Source organism: Marmota monax, unplaced genomic scaffold, assembly GCF_021218885.2.
Source record: "Marmota monax isolate L192 unplaced genomic scaffold, Marmota_monax_Labrador192_F-V1.1 WCK01_AAM20220418_F8-fsc00167, whole genome shotgun sequence".
Lineage (NCBI taxonomy): Eukaryota > Metazoa > Chordata > Mammalia > Rodentia > Sciuridae > Marmota > Marmota monax.
The window spans coordinates 2,541,616-2,554,100 of NW_026694116.1; the positions used below are offsets into that span (position 1 = coordinate 2,541,616).

A 12,485-nucleotide genomic window follows, 5' to 3' on the forward strand; every position below is an offset into this window, starting at 1 on the left:
TGTCCTCCCTTCATTCCACCCACTGACCTCCTCCCCTCTGCCTTTCAAAGGCGGGGTATTTTTCCCAGGAGTATGAATGGGAGGAGGCTGCCACTCCCTCCCCAGCCTCGCTGCAGCCTGGGGACCCTCCTAGCCCACATCTTGCCTCTATCCAGAGATGCCATCCTGGAGCCTCCTTCCCAGATGGCAGGGTCTGCCTGGCTTGAACGTGTTAATCGGACAGGGACCATCTGGACAAGCCCCGAGGGGCAGTGCGGCGTCTCCAGGGCTGGGCTGGAGTGCCGGGAACCTGGGCAAGGCTTGGCCTCTCCTGGTAGATGCACCAGAGAGCAGACCAAAGAGCGGGAGGAGGCTTCCTGGGGCCTCTGTGTCCACTCCCAGGTGGGACGAGACACCCTCTGCCCTGAGCCTCCGTGGCTCCTCTGCTGGAGCACGGCTAGACACTCCCAGGGAGGACTGGCCACTCCCACTCCCTGCTCCAGCCCTCAGTGGCCCTCACTGGTTGTGTTGGCCCCTCCCTGCATTCCTCCAGTCCAGCACTGGCCCTGAGACCCAGGTGCCTGGGGTCCTATCTGTCACCCTGGCTGGACAGAGGGCACTGTGAGGGCAGGAGCCGGGCCCGTGTGTCCCTGTCATTGTGCTCCAAGGCCAGCAAAGGAAGGTGCCCATGAACTTCTGTGAACGGAGGAAGGGTAGCTGTCAGGAACCCAGGACGTACAAGGCCCTGGGCAGGGAGCCTGTGAGAATCTGGGGTTATGGGGAGCAGGAGACCTCAGAGAGTGACTCAGGCCACCTGGGGGACATGCAGGAAGGCTGGCCTGAAGCAGGTCAGGGCTATGTCCACACTGGGGTGACTGGGCACAGCCCTGGAGGCACAGGGGTGCTCCAGGATGGCATCTTGCACACCGCTCCCCCCTCACCGGCTGGGCTCCCAGGAGAGCGGGCAGGCTGGGGCCTGGCCACACAAGCCTCCCTGTGGGACCCCCACCCCAGCAAGCCAGGGACGGCTTCTCCAGCACCACCAGCTAGGTCTGCCCACCTGGGCATGGGGCGGTGCCGGCTCTCCCAGAGGTGAGGCTCGGGTTCTGCATCTCTTTTGCAAACTCAAAGCTTTCTGAAATGGTCACTGCTGCCAGGGGTGCAGATGCCCCTCAGCCCCTTGGTCACAGCACCCTGTCTCTCCTGGCCCAGGCAGGACCCTGAGGCCCGTCTTGGGAAAGACCCTCTTGGGAGAGCCAGGCTGGCCCCTCCTGCCCTGGGCACTGTTCTGGGGAAGCAGGTCTGACACTGGCGGTCCACCCCTGGGCCGTGGACGCTCCACATTGTCTGTGTCAGCGCACCCAAGAGGAGCATGAGCACGTGGGTGGCTACTCCATGGGAGCTTGGGGGTGGGAAGTGGGCAGCAGGAAGGTGGGGGTATGATTAGAGAGCACGGAGTGTGTGGTGACAGGCCCAGGGCCCGCTGCCTCCCGCCAGGTGGAGGGCCAATGCCGTGCCCTCAGAGGCCTCCGCCAGACCCTGTGGAGGAAAGCTGGGTACCCACCACAGTCCAGCGTCCAGCGCTCCTGGGAGGAAAGGAGACTGACTGAAGGGAGGCATGTGGCGCAGCCAGGGCAGCTGACGCAGAAGGACCTGAAGCCCTCAGTGCCCCAGGTGGTCAGAAGGCCAGGGCACGTGGCCCAGGCTGAGGGCGAGAATCCCTGAGGTCCAGGGAGCTGTAATGGCCTCTGTGGCACTGTGTGGTGGCATGTCTGGTTGAACCAGACAAAGGGCCCACATCTCAGAGTGGCCTCCACCAGAGGGCCAGAAACAAGGCAGGTGGACTCCCCTGGGTCCCCCTGAATCTCTGTCCCTGTCCACTGTCTGAGAAATAGGACAAAGGTCAGAGGTGGGCAGGCCATTTGGGCCGATGGCTAGAAATGTGTGTTCCACAACCACTTCCTTAGGGTGAGGAAATGGAGTGGGCACCGGGGCCTCCCGGGAGAAGGCCCAAGACCATGGCAGGGCCAGCTGCCGGCTCGCCTGGCGGCTTCACCCTGCTGGCCCTTCTGCTGGCCCTATCCCACTCTGCAGGTGCTGCCACGGAGCCCTCCCTCCACGCTGTCCCTTCAGGTCCTTCTGTGTGCTGGTGGGCTTTCTGAACAGCACAGTGGGTGGAGCAGAAAGAGACGCGGGAGAGAAAGGGACAGGAAGGTTGGCGTCCACAGAGACAAAACAGCACAGGCCACCAGACGTGGCCACAGAGAGCACAGGCCTTCAGCGCGTCGGAACAGGGGCTGGGTGCCTAGAATCTGAGGCCTGAGACGTTGACACTGAGCCAGGCGTGTCCAGGCTAAGGGACGAGGCTTTAGGGGAACACGGCAAAGGCAGCCAGAGAGGGCAGCTCTAGGTCCTCGGGGGAACACAGCCTCTGTGTCCAGAGCTGGGACAGGAGCTTCGGGAGGCAGCGAGCAAGCTGGGCTAACCCCAGGCTGGACGCCCGGACCCGAGAGCTGGCTCCTGCAGGCCCACGGCCCCTAGGGTCCTGCCCACTGGGCCTGAGAGCTGGGTGGGAAAGGGAGTCTGGGCTGCACATGGAGCCCCGGAGAAGGGCACGGAGCCTGGCAGCCCGTGGTGCTTGGGGCAAAGCTGCCTGTGGGACACGGACACAGCCTCACTGAGATCCGTCCAAGCTGGCACCCGTCTAGGCCAGAGGACCTCCCACTTGGTTCTCTCAAGAGCGCCAAGCTCTGTCTACCCTGAGAAGGGATCCCTCACGGGCTGACATGGCTGTGGAGGGCCTGGCCGCATAGCTGCACGGCTGGGTCGGTAGCCCCCGGGGTGAGTGTGGTGAGGTCCTGGGGACAGCGCTCGTCCTTTAGGTGGACAGGACCCACTTCACTCTCTCTGTCCACTGGCCTTGTGAAAGTCCTGCTGTGGTCTGACCTCGGGGCTGGCACCTGGGCTGTGCCTTCTGTGAGCAGCCTGGCAGCCCAGGCTTGATGCCCATACCCAGTTGTGGCACCCTGAGTTTCAACCCCTTCAGCTACTGCCATCAGCTACTGCCAGGCTGGGACGAGCTCTGGTTGGGAGCAGGGGGACAGGTGCGCAGAAGGAGCACCACACCCTCGGAGCCTACTGTCACAGGACATGGAGGAGTCCGGCCAAAAGGACAAGAGCAGGTGTGGCCTGGCAGCAGCAGTCCATGCAGAGCCGTGAGCCAGGCCGAGCGGCAAGCAGGCAGCCCCGAGGCGGCCACTTACCAGGGAACCCCGCTTGTACTGACTATACCAGGTGGAAGGCTGCTCTTTGGGCCAGCGGGCCATTTTACTCTGCAAGATAGGAGACGGGCGGGTTTAAAGTGGCAACCGCAAAGGAGAAAGAGGCCACCTTACCAGTTTACCACGCTTGAACTCACTGAACCAGGAACCCGGGTTCTCTTTGGGCCAAGAAGTGATTCTGGCCTGCATGTCGGGCAGGGCAGCGGGAGGGAGAGAAACAAGATGAAAGGGTTACTTCTCCTGTCTCCTGGACACGTCCCCCATTCTCCCCAGCCCCTGGGGTCCCCTGGGGAGTGCCTCCACCCCTGGAGGAGGCCCCTGGTGGTCAGGCAGGGTGACAGCTCCAGCTGTCCAGGGACCAGGGCTGACGCAGCCCGTGTAGGCCGCACACTGCACGTCAGCAGTGGGCACACGCAGAGCTTGTGGGTGGAGGAGCACACGGCAGACCCTCAGACCACGACAGAGAGCTGGGGTGAGAGCCAGTGTGACCGAGGGGCTGGAGTGGGCACCTCGCTCCTCCCCACTGCCGAGGAGCTGGTGCTGGGACAGCCAGACCCACTGTGTGTGTTGCGTGTGCACATGGTGTGTCGTGCTTGGTGTGTGTGTACGTGGTGTGTGAGTGTGCGTGTGCTGGGTCTCCTCTGGGGCCTGTGGGTCTTTGTGGCCACACCTGGGTCTGCTGTGACAGCAGAAGCAGGGCTGTGTGGGATGTCTCCTGGGATCACAGGGCCAAGCCAAGGCCCTGCATGCACCCCAGGGACGGCTGCTGCCCCCTCCCGGGGGCTCTGGAGAGAGGACTGTTTCTGTAGAGGCTGTGGCCATAGGTGCCCAGGTCTGGCCAGTGGCTTGGGCTCAGTGAGCACAGCGAGGGGGTGGATGGCTGAGCGAGGCCTTTCTACAGGGACACATGCCCAGCCCTAGAGTTTTGAGAGCCTTCGGGGCCAGCTTGGGCTGAGCTGGGGTTGACTAGGTCCCTCAGGGACCTGTGGCCAGGACCCAGCCCACGGGACTCATGGTGAAGAGACACCAGTTAGATTCCTTAGTCATTGCCTGGGCTGGCGCCTCTGAGCTGGCCCTGTCCCAGGAGCCAGAAAAGGGCACCTGCTGGGGGAAAGGGTGTCCAGGCTGCTTGCCCTGCCTAGAGCCCAGCCCCACTCTCCTTTCCAAATCTGCCTGTCAGGGCCAAGCCCAGGTGTGGGAGCAGCTTCCCCCTGAACGGGGACCCCCAGCCTCTGCTTCAAACCTGCTCCAGCTCGTTTGCGGTGGCCCAGTACCACCCAGAGAGGTCTGTCTGCCCTGGGTTAGGGAGTGGATGCCCTGTTGGCAGAGGACAGAGCAGAGGAGGAGGAGAAACGTCACTCTGGGCCTCTGTCTGAAAGAAGGAAAGAAGACCTCCCTCCACTGGGGAGGTCTCTGTGCCGACTGCCTGTCTGTCTCTCTTCCAAGCCCAGGTCTGTCACCGGGAAGGCAGGTGATCAGGGTGTGGAAGGTCAGCTTGGGGGACGGTGGATCAGAACACAGGCGCCCACAAACCTCCAGCCATGCTCCAGCTCCTGCTGCTGCCCACGGGCATCTGACCCAAGGGGCTGCTGGTGCTTGCTTGTTTGCGGAGTGCTTTGGGGAGTGAGGGGCAGTGGCCCTGGGGGGACTCAAGTGTTCCCCTTTAGCAGGAAACTGCTGCTCAGGCCCTGAGGCCCTTAGGAAGCTGCATGGGGCTCATGTGCTGAGTCTGCTGTGGTCTCCAGAAAAGGGCACGTGACACCCACCAGCTGTGTTGGGGGACGTTGAGGAGGAGCACCTGTCCCCTGAGGCTGCAGTCTTGGTCTTCTTCTCAGCTAGCAGCAGGGCAGACCAAAGTGGCCCCTGCTCAGACGCACCCCTTGCATGCACACTCACCCACACCATGCCCACGCGTGTCCACGCAGGACAGATTCACACAGAGATGAATACTTAAGTGGCATTTCATGGCCTAATGACTCAGACCTTGCTACCTGCCCCCAGACTGTAGGATGGCGCATTGCCCTCAGGAGGCCTGGAGCGAGTCCCCTGGGAAAGAGCTGGCACCAGGAACTCAGGGACACGGCAGCTTCCTGAGGATGTCTTAGGGTCACTTCATCACACCTGTGTCAAATATCCTTCCTGGGCTTTAGGCCAGTATCAGGGAACACAGGTCACCTGGGAAAGGCGGCTGGCTCCCAGGGTGGAACCCCAGGCAGAGACTACTGTCCTCCCACCTGCACAGCCCTAGGAGGCTCGTGCCCACTCGCAGCCACAAGACCGCTTCTGAAAGCAACTTAGGTCTTCTTCTGGGTTTCTGGCTCTCAGCCTTAAATCTGTGCACCCTGAAGCACCCAAACCCTGGCCTGGCCCTGCCGTGAGACGGAGGCCCGCTGGGCCACAGGGAGAGGCGGGTACTCACCCCCTCAGACTTCTTGTCTGGGAAGATGCACGTCGACCCTCCAGCTGTGAAGTTGCAGTAGACTTTGAAGGAGTCCCTGGAGCACCCTTGGTTGGGATCTACCCAGTATTCACCTGGATTCAGAGACAGGGAGGCGGCTTTGTGAGGACTGCTCCCGGACAGTTCCAGAAACTGCCTCAACACCCCAGTCTGGCATCACAGAGCAGCTAGGGCCACCAATGCAGGCCTCCTTGTGCTGCCTTCCCTGCTGGGCCCCTAAGAGAGGGGACAGAGTGTCCACCAAGGACAGAGCGACAGCTGGAAGCACACTGGGCAGGTGTGTGGTGACCAGGGGAAGGTAGCTGGACCATTAACGATGGGAAGGCAGGGAATGTTCTGGAGGGAGCTCTGGAAATTCATGGCTGTGGAGTGAGAGTCTCCTGGGACCACAGACATCCCTGGGTCTTCCAGGAGGCAGTCATGGGGGCTGTGTCATTCAGTTAGTGCCTGTCCTGTGGCTCCAGACAGACCTGCATTTCCTGATGATCCAGAGTGTAGACCACTCACTGTAGGGGTTCGGTGTTTGGGACCGGGGTCCCTGATGACTTCAGGGTATGGCAAAGTTTCTGAGCAGAGGCCTAGGATGCCCGGTTGCTATGGCAATGCCCTCCATGCTGAAGTCTTACCAGCTTCCACCTTAATCTTAGGCACATAGCTCCTGGGAATAGAGGAACTTGCTTGCTTCATAACTACAATATCTCACCAAGCTCTGGTGCTCCTGGAGCTGCCCGCCTAACAGTAACTTCAGACAGTGGACCTTCTGGAGAGCTGCAAAAAGCTCCCGACACTGCACATTATAACTGTGAAATGTAACTGCAGAATAAGCAACCTTCCTGGTACTCTAAACAATAGTGTGGTTACGGTACTAACGACCCAATGTGACCTACTGGTGTAAATAAACGTGGCCTGGACAAAGAGCCACTCTGCCACCTTCCTGCCCCTGTACTCTGTCTCCTCTTTATGTTATTATTATTATTATTCTTTACAACTCACCAATAATGGCTGCAAATTCTGAACCTCAGGCCAGCCCTTGCTAAGTGCCAGGCCATGGGCATCTTGTGCAATGCCCCCTTTACCTGTCCTCTCACAGGAAGAGGTTCTTGTCCCTATTTTGCAGACCTGGAATGACAAGGCTCAGGGCAAGGCAGGTACCCCCCTGAGAATGGCCAAGAGGGACAGAATCCAGGTCTGGCCCGCCTGGGAGCCTGGCCTCTCTCCCTGGCCTCCTCTGACCTGTCACCTCACCCTGTGGCCTCCACAAGTTGGCAAGGGGACAGCCTGTGTGTCCTCCCACAGATGGTGAAGCCGGGAGGTGACTGTCCTGGCCCGGGCACCCATGGGTCAGGCGCTCCTCAGCCCTCACCGTCTGGGAAGTCGGGGTGGCAGAGCTGCAGGTCTTTGCAGGTGCGGGCGGGGTTCTGCTGCGTGCCCAGCGGCCGCTTCATCTGCTCGATCTCCAGCTTCAGCGAGTTGAGCGATCCAAAGACCTCCTCCATGCCGTCCGCGTAGTCCACGTAGCTCTCGCCTGCCCCGTCGTCCAGCAGCTGGCTGGCGTCGATGTTCCGACGAGTTCTGGACGCCTGGATTGGCAGGGGCTGGATGACCTCACCCGGGGGGCCCTGGGGTGCAGGAAGGCCGTGGTGAGTGGAGGGGAAGGAGCAGGTCCTGGGCCAGGACGGAGCCCCACAGCCAGGGCCTGGTTGGCCGGCCCCCTCGGGCCCCCTCGGGCCGGTGTCCTGGGCTGGCTGGACGTCTGCCCTCAGCGTGGCTCTCCCCCCTGGCCCATCTGCTCTGCTGTCCCCTCCAGGCACGTCCCTTTCTCAGGGCCTCGCCTCTGTCTACCTCAGGAGAGTGACTGCACTTCCCTCCTCCTCTCGGTGGCCCCGGGTGGGGCTGCACACAGTGGAGCCACATAAAGGCCTGCTGATGTGGGAAACATGGCGTCCAGGAGGCACCCCGCACTGGGACCCGGGTGCTGAGTCAGCATGGCCCAGAGGAGGCTCCCGCACCCCAGGTCACAGGGAGCTTCCGCTGCACCTCTGGAGCCTTACCCAGTGCCCAGCACACAACTGCACACACTCACGAATGCACACGCACACCCCCAGGCAAGCAGACGCACACACATAGGCACCCCCACACACGATTCCCTCCCGCTCCCCTGAGCAGCTCTTCCCAGGGGCGAGCTGGTTGTGCGACCTGTCTGTGGCCTTGTGTGACTCATTTCCCTTGCCGCGTCCTGTGACAGGCCCTGGGCATGCCACGTGGGTGCCACAATGTTTCAGAAGGAGCCTTGTGAACACACCTCCCTCCAGTCCCAACCACTTCCGCCACGTCACAGGCTACTCACGGGCGGGCCGGGGAGTCCTGGGTGGCCTGCCTCACCCTTCGGGCCAGTGGGACCCTGGAGAGAAAGACAGAAAACAACCCTTGGTCACAAGAGTGTGACAAGAGCTGACATGTCCCCTAGGGCTCCAGAAGGGTCTGGAAACCAGTGTGAAGGTGGGGGTGGGGACAAGGATGGCAGGGCTCTGCTCTGCTGAACCCCTGAGGAGGGAACCTGGGACCAGTGTCCTCCAAGAGGGAGGAGCAGCCCAGACACCTGGGGGCCGGCTGTGCTGGGCCGCTCAAGAAGTCAGAAGGGGACACTGAGAAGAAACTCAAATGGCTGGTCAGCCCTTCATCAGTATCAGGGAAAGCCCAGTCAAAATCACATGCGGTCTCAGCCCACCAGGGAGAAGGCCACTATCAAAAGATAAACACAGCCGCCCCTGGAGAGGAGGCAGAGAAAAGGGAGCTCCGAACTCGGCTGCTGGGAGTGTAACCAGCACAGCCTTCGTGGAGAACAGAGGAGGCTCCCCAAAGAGTGGAGAGCAGATCTACCCTGCGACCCAGCCACCCTGCTCTGCACACACAGGCCCCCGCGCCCATGGCGGCTGCTCAGTGCTGCTCAGAGCAGAGCCGACCTGGGTGCCCATCGATGGGCCAGAGGATAAAGAGCACAGGCATGTGTGCTCAGGGGTGTGACTCGGCCACGAAGGCAGGGAGCCCATCGCTGGCGGGGGCTCCGTGGAGCTGGGGACACTGCAATATGGGAGACTGTCAGGTGCAGAAGGCAAATGCCCCGTGGCCGCCCTCGTGTGTGATGCTAGTGGAGTCAACGTGGACAGAGCGGCAACTACTAAAGGCTGGGGACGTGGGCTGGGACCTCGGAGCCAAGCACAGCGAGGCGGAGGAGACCTGCCGGTGCCCCACAGCACGGGACCCGTCCACGGCACCCACACCTCCTTAGTGAGCACACACGGGTTTGAGCAGGAAGCTCTGTGCCACGTGCTGGAGCATCGCTCTGCACCCCGACCAGGCAGTGACCACATGCCATCAAAGGGTTAACAAATCTTCAGGAGGACAGAAACGCTAACTGCTGTGAGTTTATCGTCACACTCTGAACACCTGGATTCGAATGGTCACCATTCACTCCATACGTTTGTACGATTAGAATAATAATTAATTTTGAAAACCCAGTAAATGCAGCAATATAATTTCTGTCTTTAAAAAAAAACGAAAGGAATAACCCCAGTGGCTCGGGAGGCTGAGGAGGAGGACCATCAGTTCAAAGCCAGCCTCAACCACTTAGCAAGGTCCCGTCTCTAAATAAAATATAAGCAAAGGGCTGGGGATGTGGCTCAGTGGTTAAGCAACTCTGGGTTCAATCCCCAGTGCCAAAAAAAAAACACACCAACAACCAAAAACTAAAGGTTATCTTTACGTCACGAAGCACAGTGGGGAATGGGGAGAGACAGGAGGAGGAGCAGGCAGGGTGGGGTGCAGGGGCCTCAACCCAGGACTTCGCTTCCTCCCCTCCCCCAGCAGCTCCTCAGGTGGGGCCTTAGGCAGCTCCACTTACCGAAGAGCCTTTAGCACCTTTGGGACCTGGCGGACCCTGCAGGGAGTAGAGGTCAGGCGTTAGCAGTGGAAGCTGCTCCGGTCCCTGTCCTGCTCAGCCCAGGTCAGCCTGCCCATCCACCCAGCTGGGAAATGACAACTCTGGTGGCCTCCAAGCAAGAATGGAGAGTGCCTGATGATGTACCATCACCCCACAGCACCCAGAGGCCCGTGGCCAGGGCCTCCACCTTGGGCATATGGACCAGGGCCTAACCTTCAGACGGGGTGGGTGAGGACAGGCTCAGGGCTGTGGGAGAGCCTCGGCAGGGCTGGCTCTCCCCAACACCAGGGAGGCCCAGTCCGGGGTGCTGAGGGTGGGTGCCCAGCTCACGCCTGGCCAGGCTGGCCCTGCCCAAACACTGCTTTCCTCACCCTCACCGCCTGCCTACAGACAGCTTCCACAGCCCCTGGGTGCCCAGCTATACAGGTAGGCCCCTCCTTGCCTCCCGGTGCCCAGTCAGGGCCATCAACCCCACTCCTAAGCCTCTGCCTCCCGGAGCCCAGTGCGGGTTCAACGTGTCAACCCTGGGCCCCCTTTTCTGTAACTTCCCTGTAACCCCAGCCTCCCTGCTCCCCACAGAACAGCCCAGGGACCCCAGGCCCCTCAGAGATACACACCGGCAAGCCAGGGGGCCCAGGGGGGCCAATCGGGCCCGAAGGACCAGTGATACCCTGAAAAGAAGCAGAAAGAGGAGTTACGGCCTCAGACAGGGATGGGCGGAGGAAGCGGGCCCTGACGCCGGGCCTCGGGGTCCCCAAGCCCCTGGCTGCCCCTCTGCAGTGCAGGCAGCTGCCCTCTGATGTGGGGGCTGCTGCACCACAAGAGCAGACGTCTCTTCTCGCTGGGCCTGGGTTGGCCGTGCCCAGCCCCACAGCCCTGTCCACGCTACACTGCTCCAGCCCTGTCCCACTGGAGTGCAGAATGACCAGTCCAACACTCCATCACACACTTGGTCTCTCTTGTTGCTCCTGTCCATGGTCCTGTCCCCCAAGTCCTCCTGCCACAACAAGGTAGAGAGGCAGGGCAGGGAGGGCTGGGAGTGCTTTGGGCCCCATGTGTCCCACCCTGTCCAGCCTGTGTGACCTCTGACCATTCCTTCCCACGAAGCTCAGGCCCCGCTGGTGCAGAATGACTTCTCTGCATTGACCACCTGGTGCCGCAGACCGGGCGCCCCCCCCCCCCACTCATTTTCCACCCAATCCCACTGTCTCCACTTGGAGATCTGTGTCCCAAAGACATCCTGCTGGCATTCGAGCTGCAGCCAGGGTGGTGAAGGTCACAGCCAGCCTCCCCCAGGAGGGCACATGCCTCTCCTGGACCCCTGATGGGGGCAACTCTTAGGAGTCCATGACTTGGAGCCTGCACCACAGTGCAGACATCCTCTGTCAGCAAGAGCCACCAAGAGCACCTGGGGGGGGGGGGGGACAGGTGGGCACAGGACAGCCATCCTTTTGGAATGGGGACCCTGAGTGTCTAATTCTCGTGGCCACGTGCCACCATGCACAGAGCAACTCTCCTCCATGGCTGTGGTCATGTCCAGGGGACACTGAGTGGTCAGAAGACGGCCAAGGCCATGACAGAACAACGCTGGGCACAAGGCAGGGGTCTCTGAGGAGCTGTCCACATCTGTCACAGGCCCCAGGACGGGTGCGGCTTCATCCCCAGCCTCAAGGGCTCTCGCCACTCCCTGCTGGCCCCCATGTCCTGCCATCCTCTGGACAAGGTGGGGTGGAAGTGAGCAAGGTCCCCGGGTGTGCAGCCTGTCACACAGCTGGGGAAGTGGAGAGTCCCACACTGGAACCAGGACACGCTGCCTTCCTTGGGAGAAGAGCTAGGGTAGCATTTGTGTGCGGTGGCAGTACCCAAAGTCCACCCCTAGCAGGCCTGGAAATGTGGTGGCACAGCCATGCCCAGGGGCACCGAGTCCCCTCCTCTGCCTCTGAGGTGCACGTCACCTTCCCAGGCCTGGGTCCTTCTCCTCCTGCCCTCCTGTGGCCACGTCCCAGGGGCTCACAATGGCAGGGGATGAAGCCCCTGGCGAGGGTCTTTGCGGCGGCTACAAACTCCAATGAGCTGCAGTGTGTCCAGAGAGCTGGAGTGGTCACCTGGGCAAGGTGGCACGAACACACATGACTCACTCCCCTCCACGCAGGGACACAGGCTGCAGTCGCAAAGGCCTCCTAGGGACGAGCTGGTCACGTGCTCTTGCCCATCAGTGGGAGGTGGGAAGGGCAGACTTCTGAGTCCCTCCTGCAGCAAGGCCACCAGAGCAGTGAGGGGCACCTGTCTGCAGCCAGGGCAGGGCTGGGGGCCGTGTGCCCAGCTCCCGTGGACCCGGGTGAAACCAAACCTCACTGTCCCCGTGTGAAAGGCGGGTGACTGAGCCCTGGAGACGATGATGGCCCTCAGCTCTGGGGACAGCAGGGGCTACAGGGAGCTCCACCTCACGCACCTGTTCTCCTTTAGGCCCAGATGAGCCCTGGGGGCCAGGGAGGCCTCGGTCTCCCTTTTCACCCTGTTCACCCGGAGGGCCAATGAGTCCGATCAGGCCTGGGTGACCCTGTCAGGAAATAGGCATGAAAGAGCGTTTGTGTGCGGTGGCACTACCCAAAGTCACCCTAGCAGGCCTAGGAATGCGGTGGCACAGCCATGCCCAGGGGCACGAGTCACCGTGTCACCATCAATGACTGCAGGAGTGGAAATAATTTCAAAAGACACATTGGGTGCCAGGTCTGACGAGAACCACCCCAAGAGACATGCAGACCCAGGCACGGGAACCGGTGACAAAGGGCTTCTCTGAGCAATACCGTGTGGCTCTTCACACGCC

The 12,485-nt window shown here is 61.3% G+C and overlaps 1 protein-coding gene across 2 annotated transcripts in view; it reads right to left on the bottom strand.

The window, feature by feature from the left end:
- Col5a1 (collagen type V alpha 1 chain) overlaps positions 1 to 12,485 on the bottom strand; it is a 141,765-nt gene that overhangs the window by 6,047 nt on the left and 123,233 nt on the right. The window contains exons 58-64 of one of the 2 annotated variants that reach the window (XM_046465357.2): positions 12,111 to 12,218; positions 10,276 to 10,329; positions 9,620 to 9,655; positions 8,066 to 8,119; positions 7,082 to 7,337; positions 5,680 to 5,792; positions 3,243 to 3,311 (exon numbers count right to left, since the gene is read on the bottom strand). In XM_046465357.2, coding sequence (XP_046321313.1) covers positions 3,243 to 3,311; positions 5,680 to 5,792; positions 7,082 to 7,337; positions 8,066 to 8,119; positions 9,620 to 9,655; positions 10,276 to 10,329; positions 12,111 to 12,218 — 690 coding nt within the window. Of the gene's footprint in view, positions 1 to 3,242; positions 3,312 to 3,374; positions 3,444 to 5,679; positions 5,793 to 7,081; positions 7,338 to 8,065; positions 8,120 to 9,619; positions 9,656 to 10,275; positions 10,330 to 12,110; positions 12,219 to 12,485 lie in introns of both variants that reach the window. The other variant, XM_046465356.2, reaches the window with a different exon arrangement.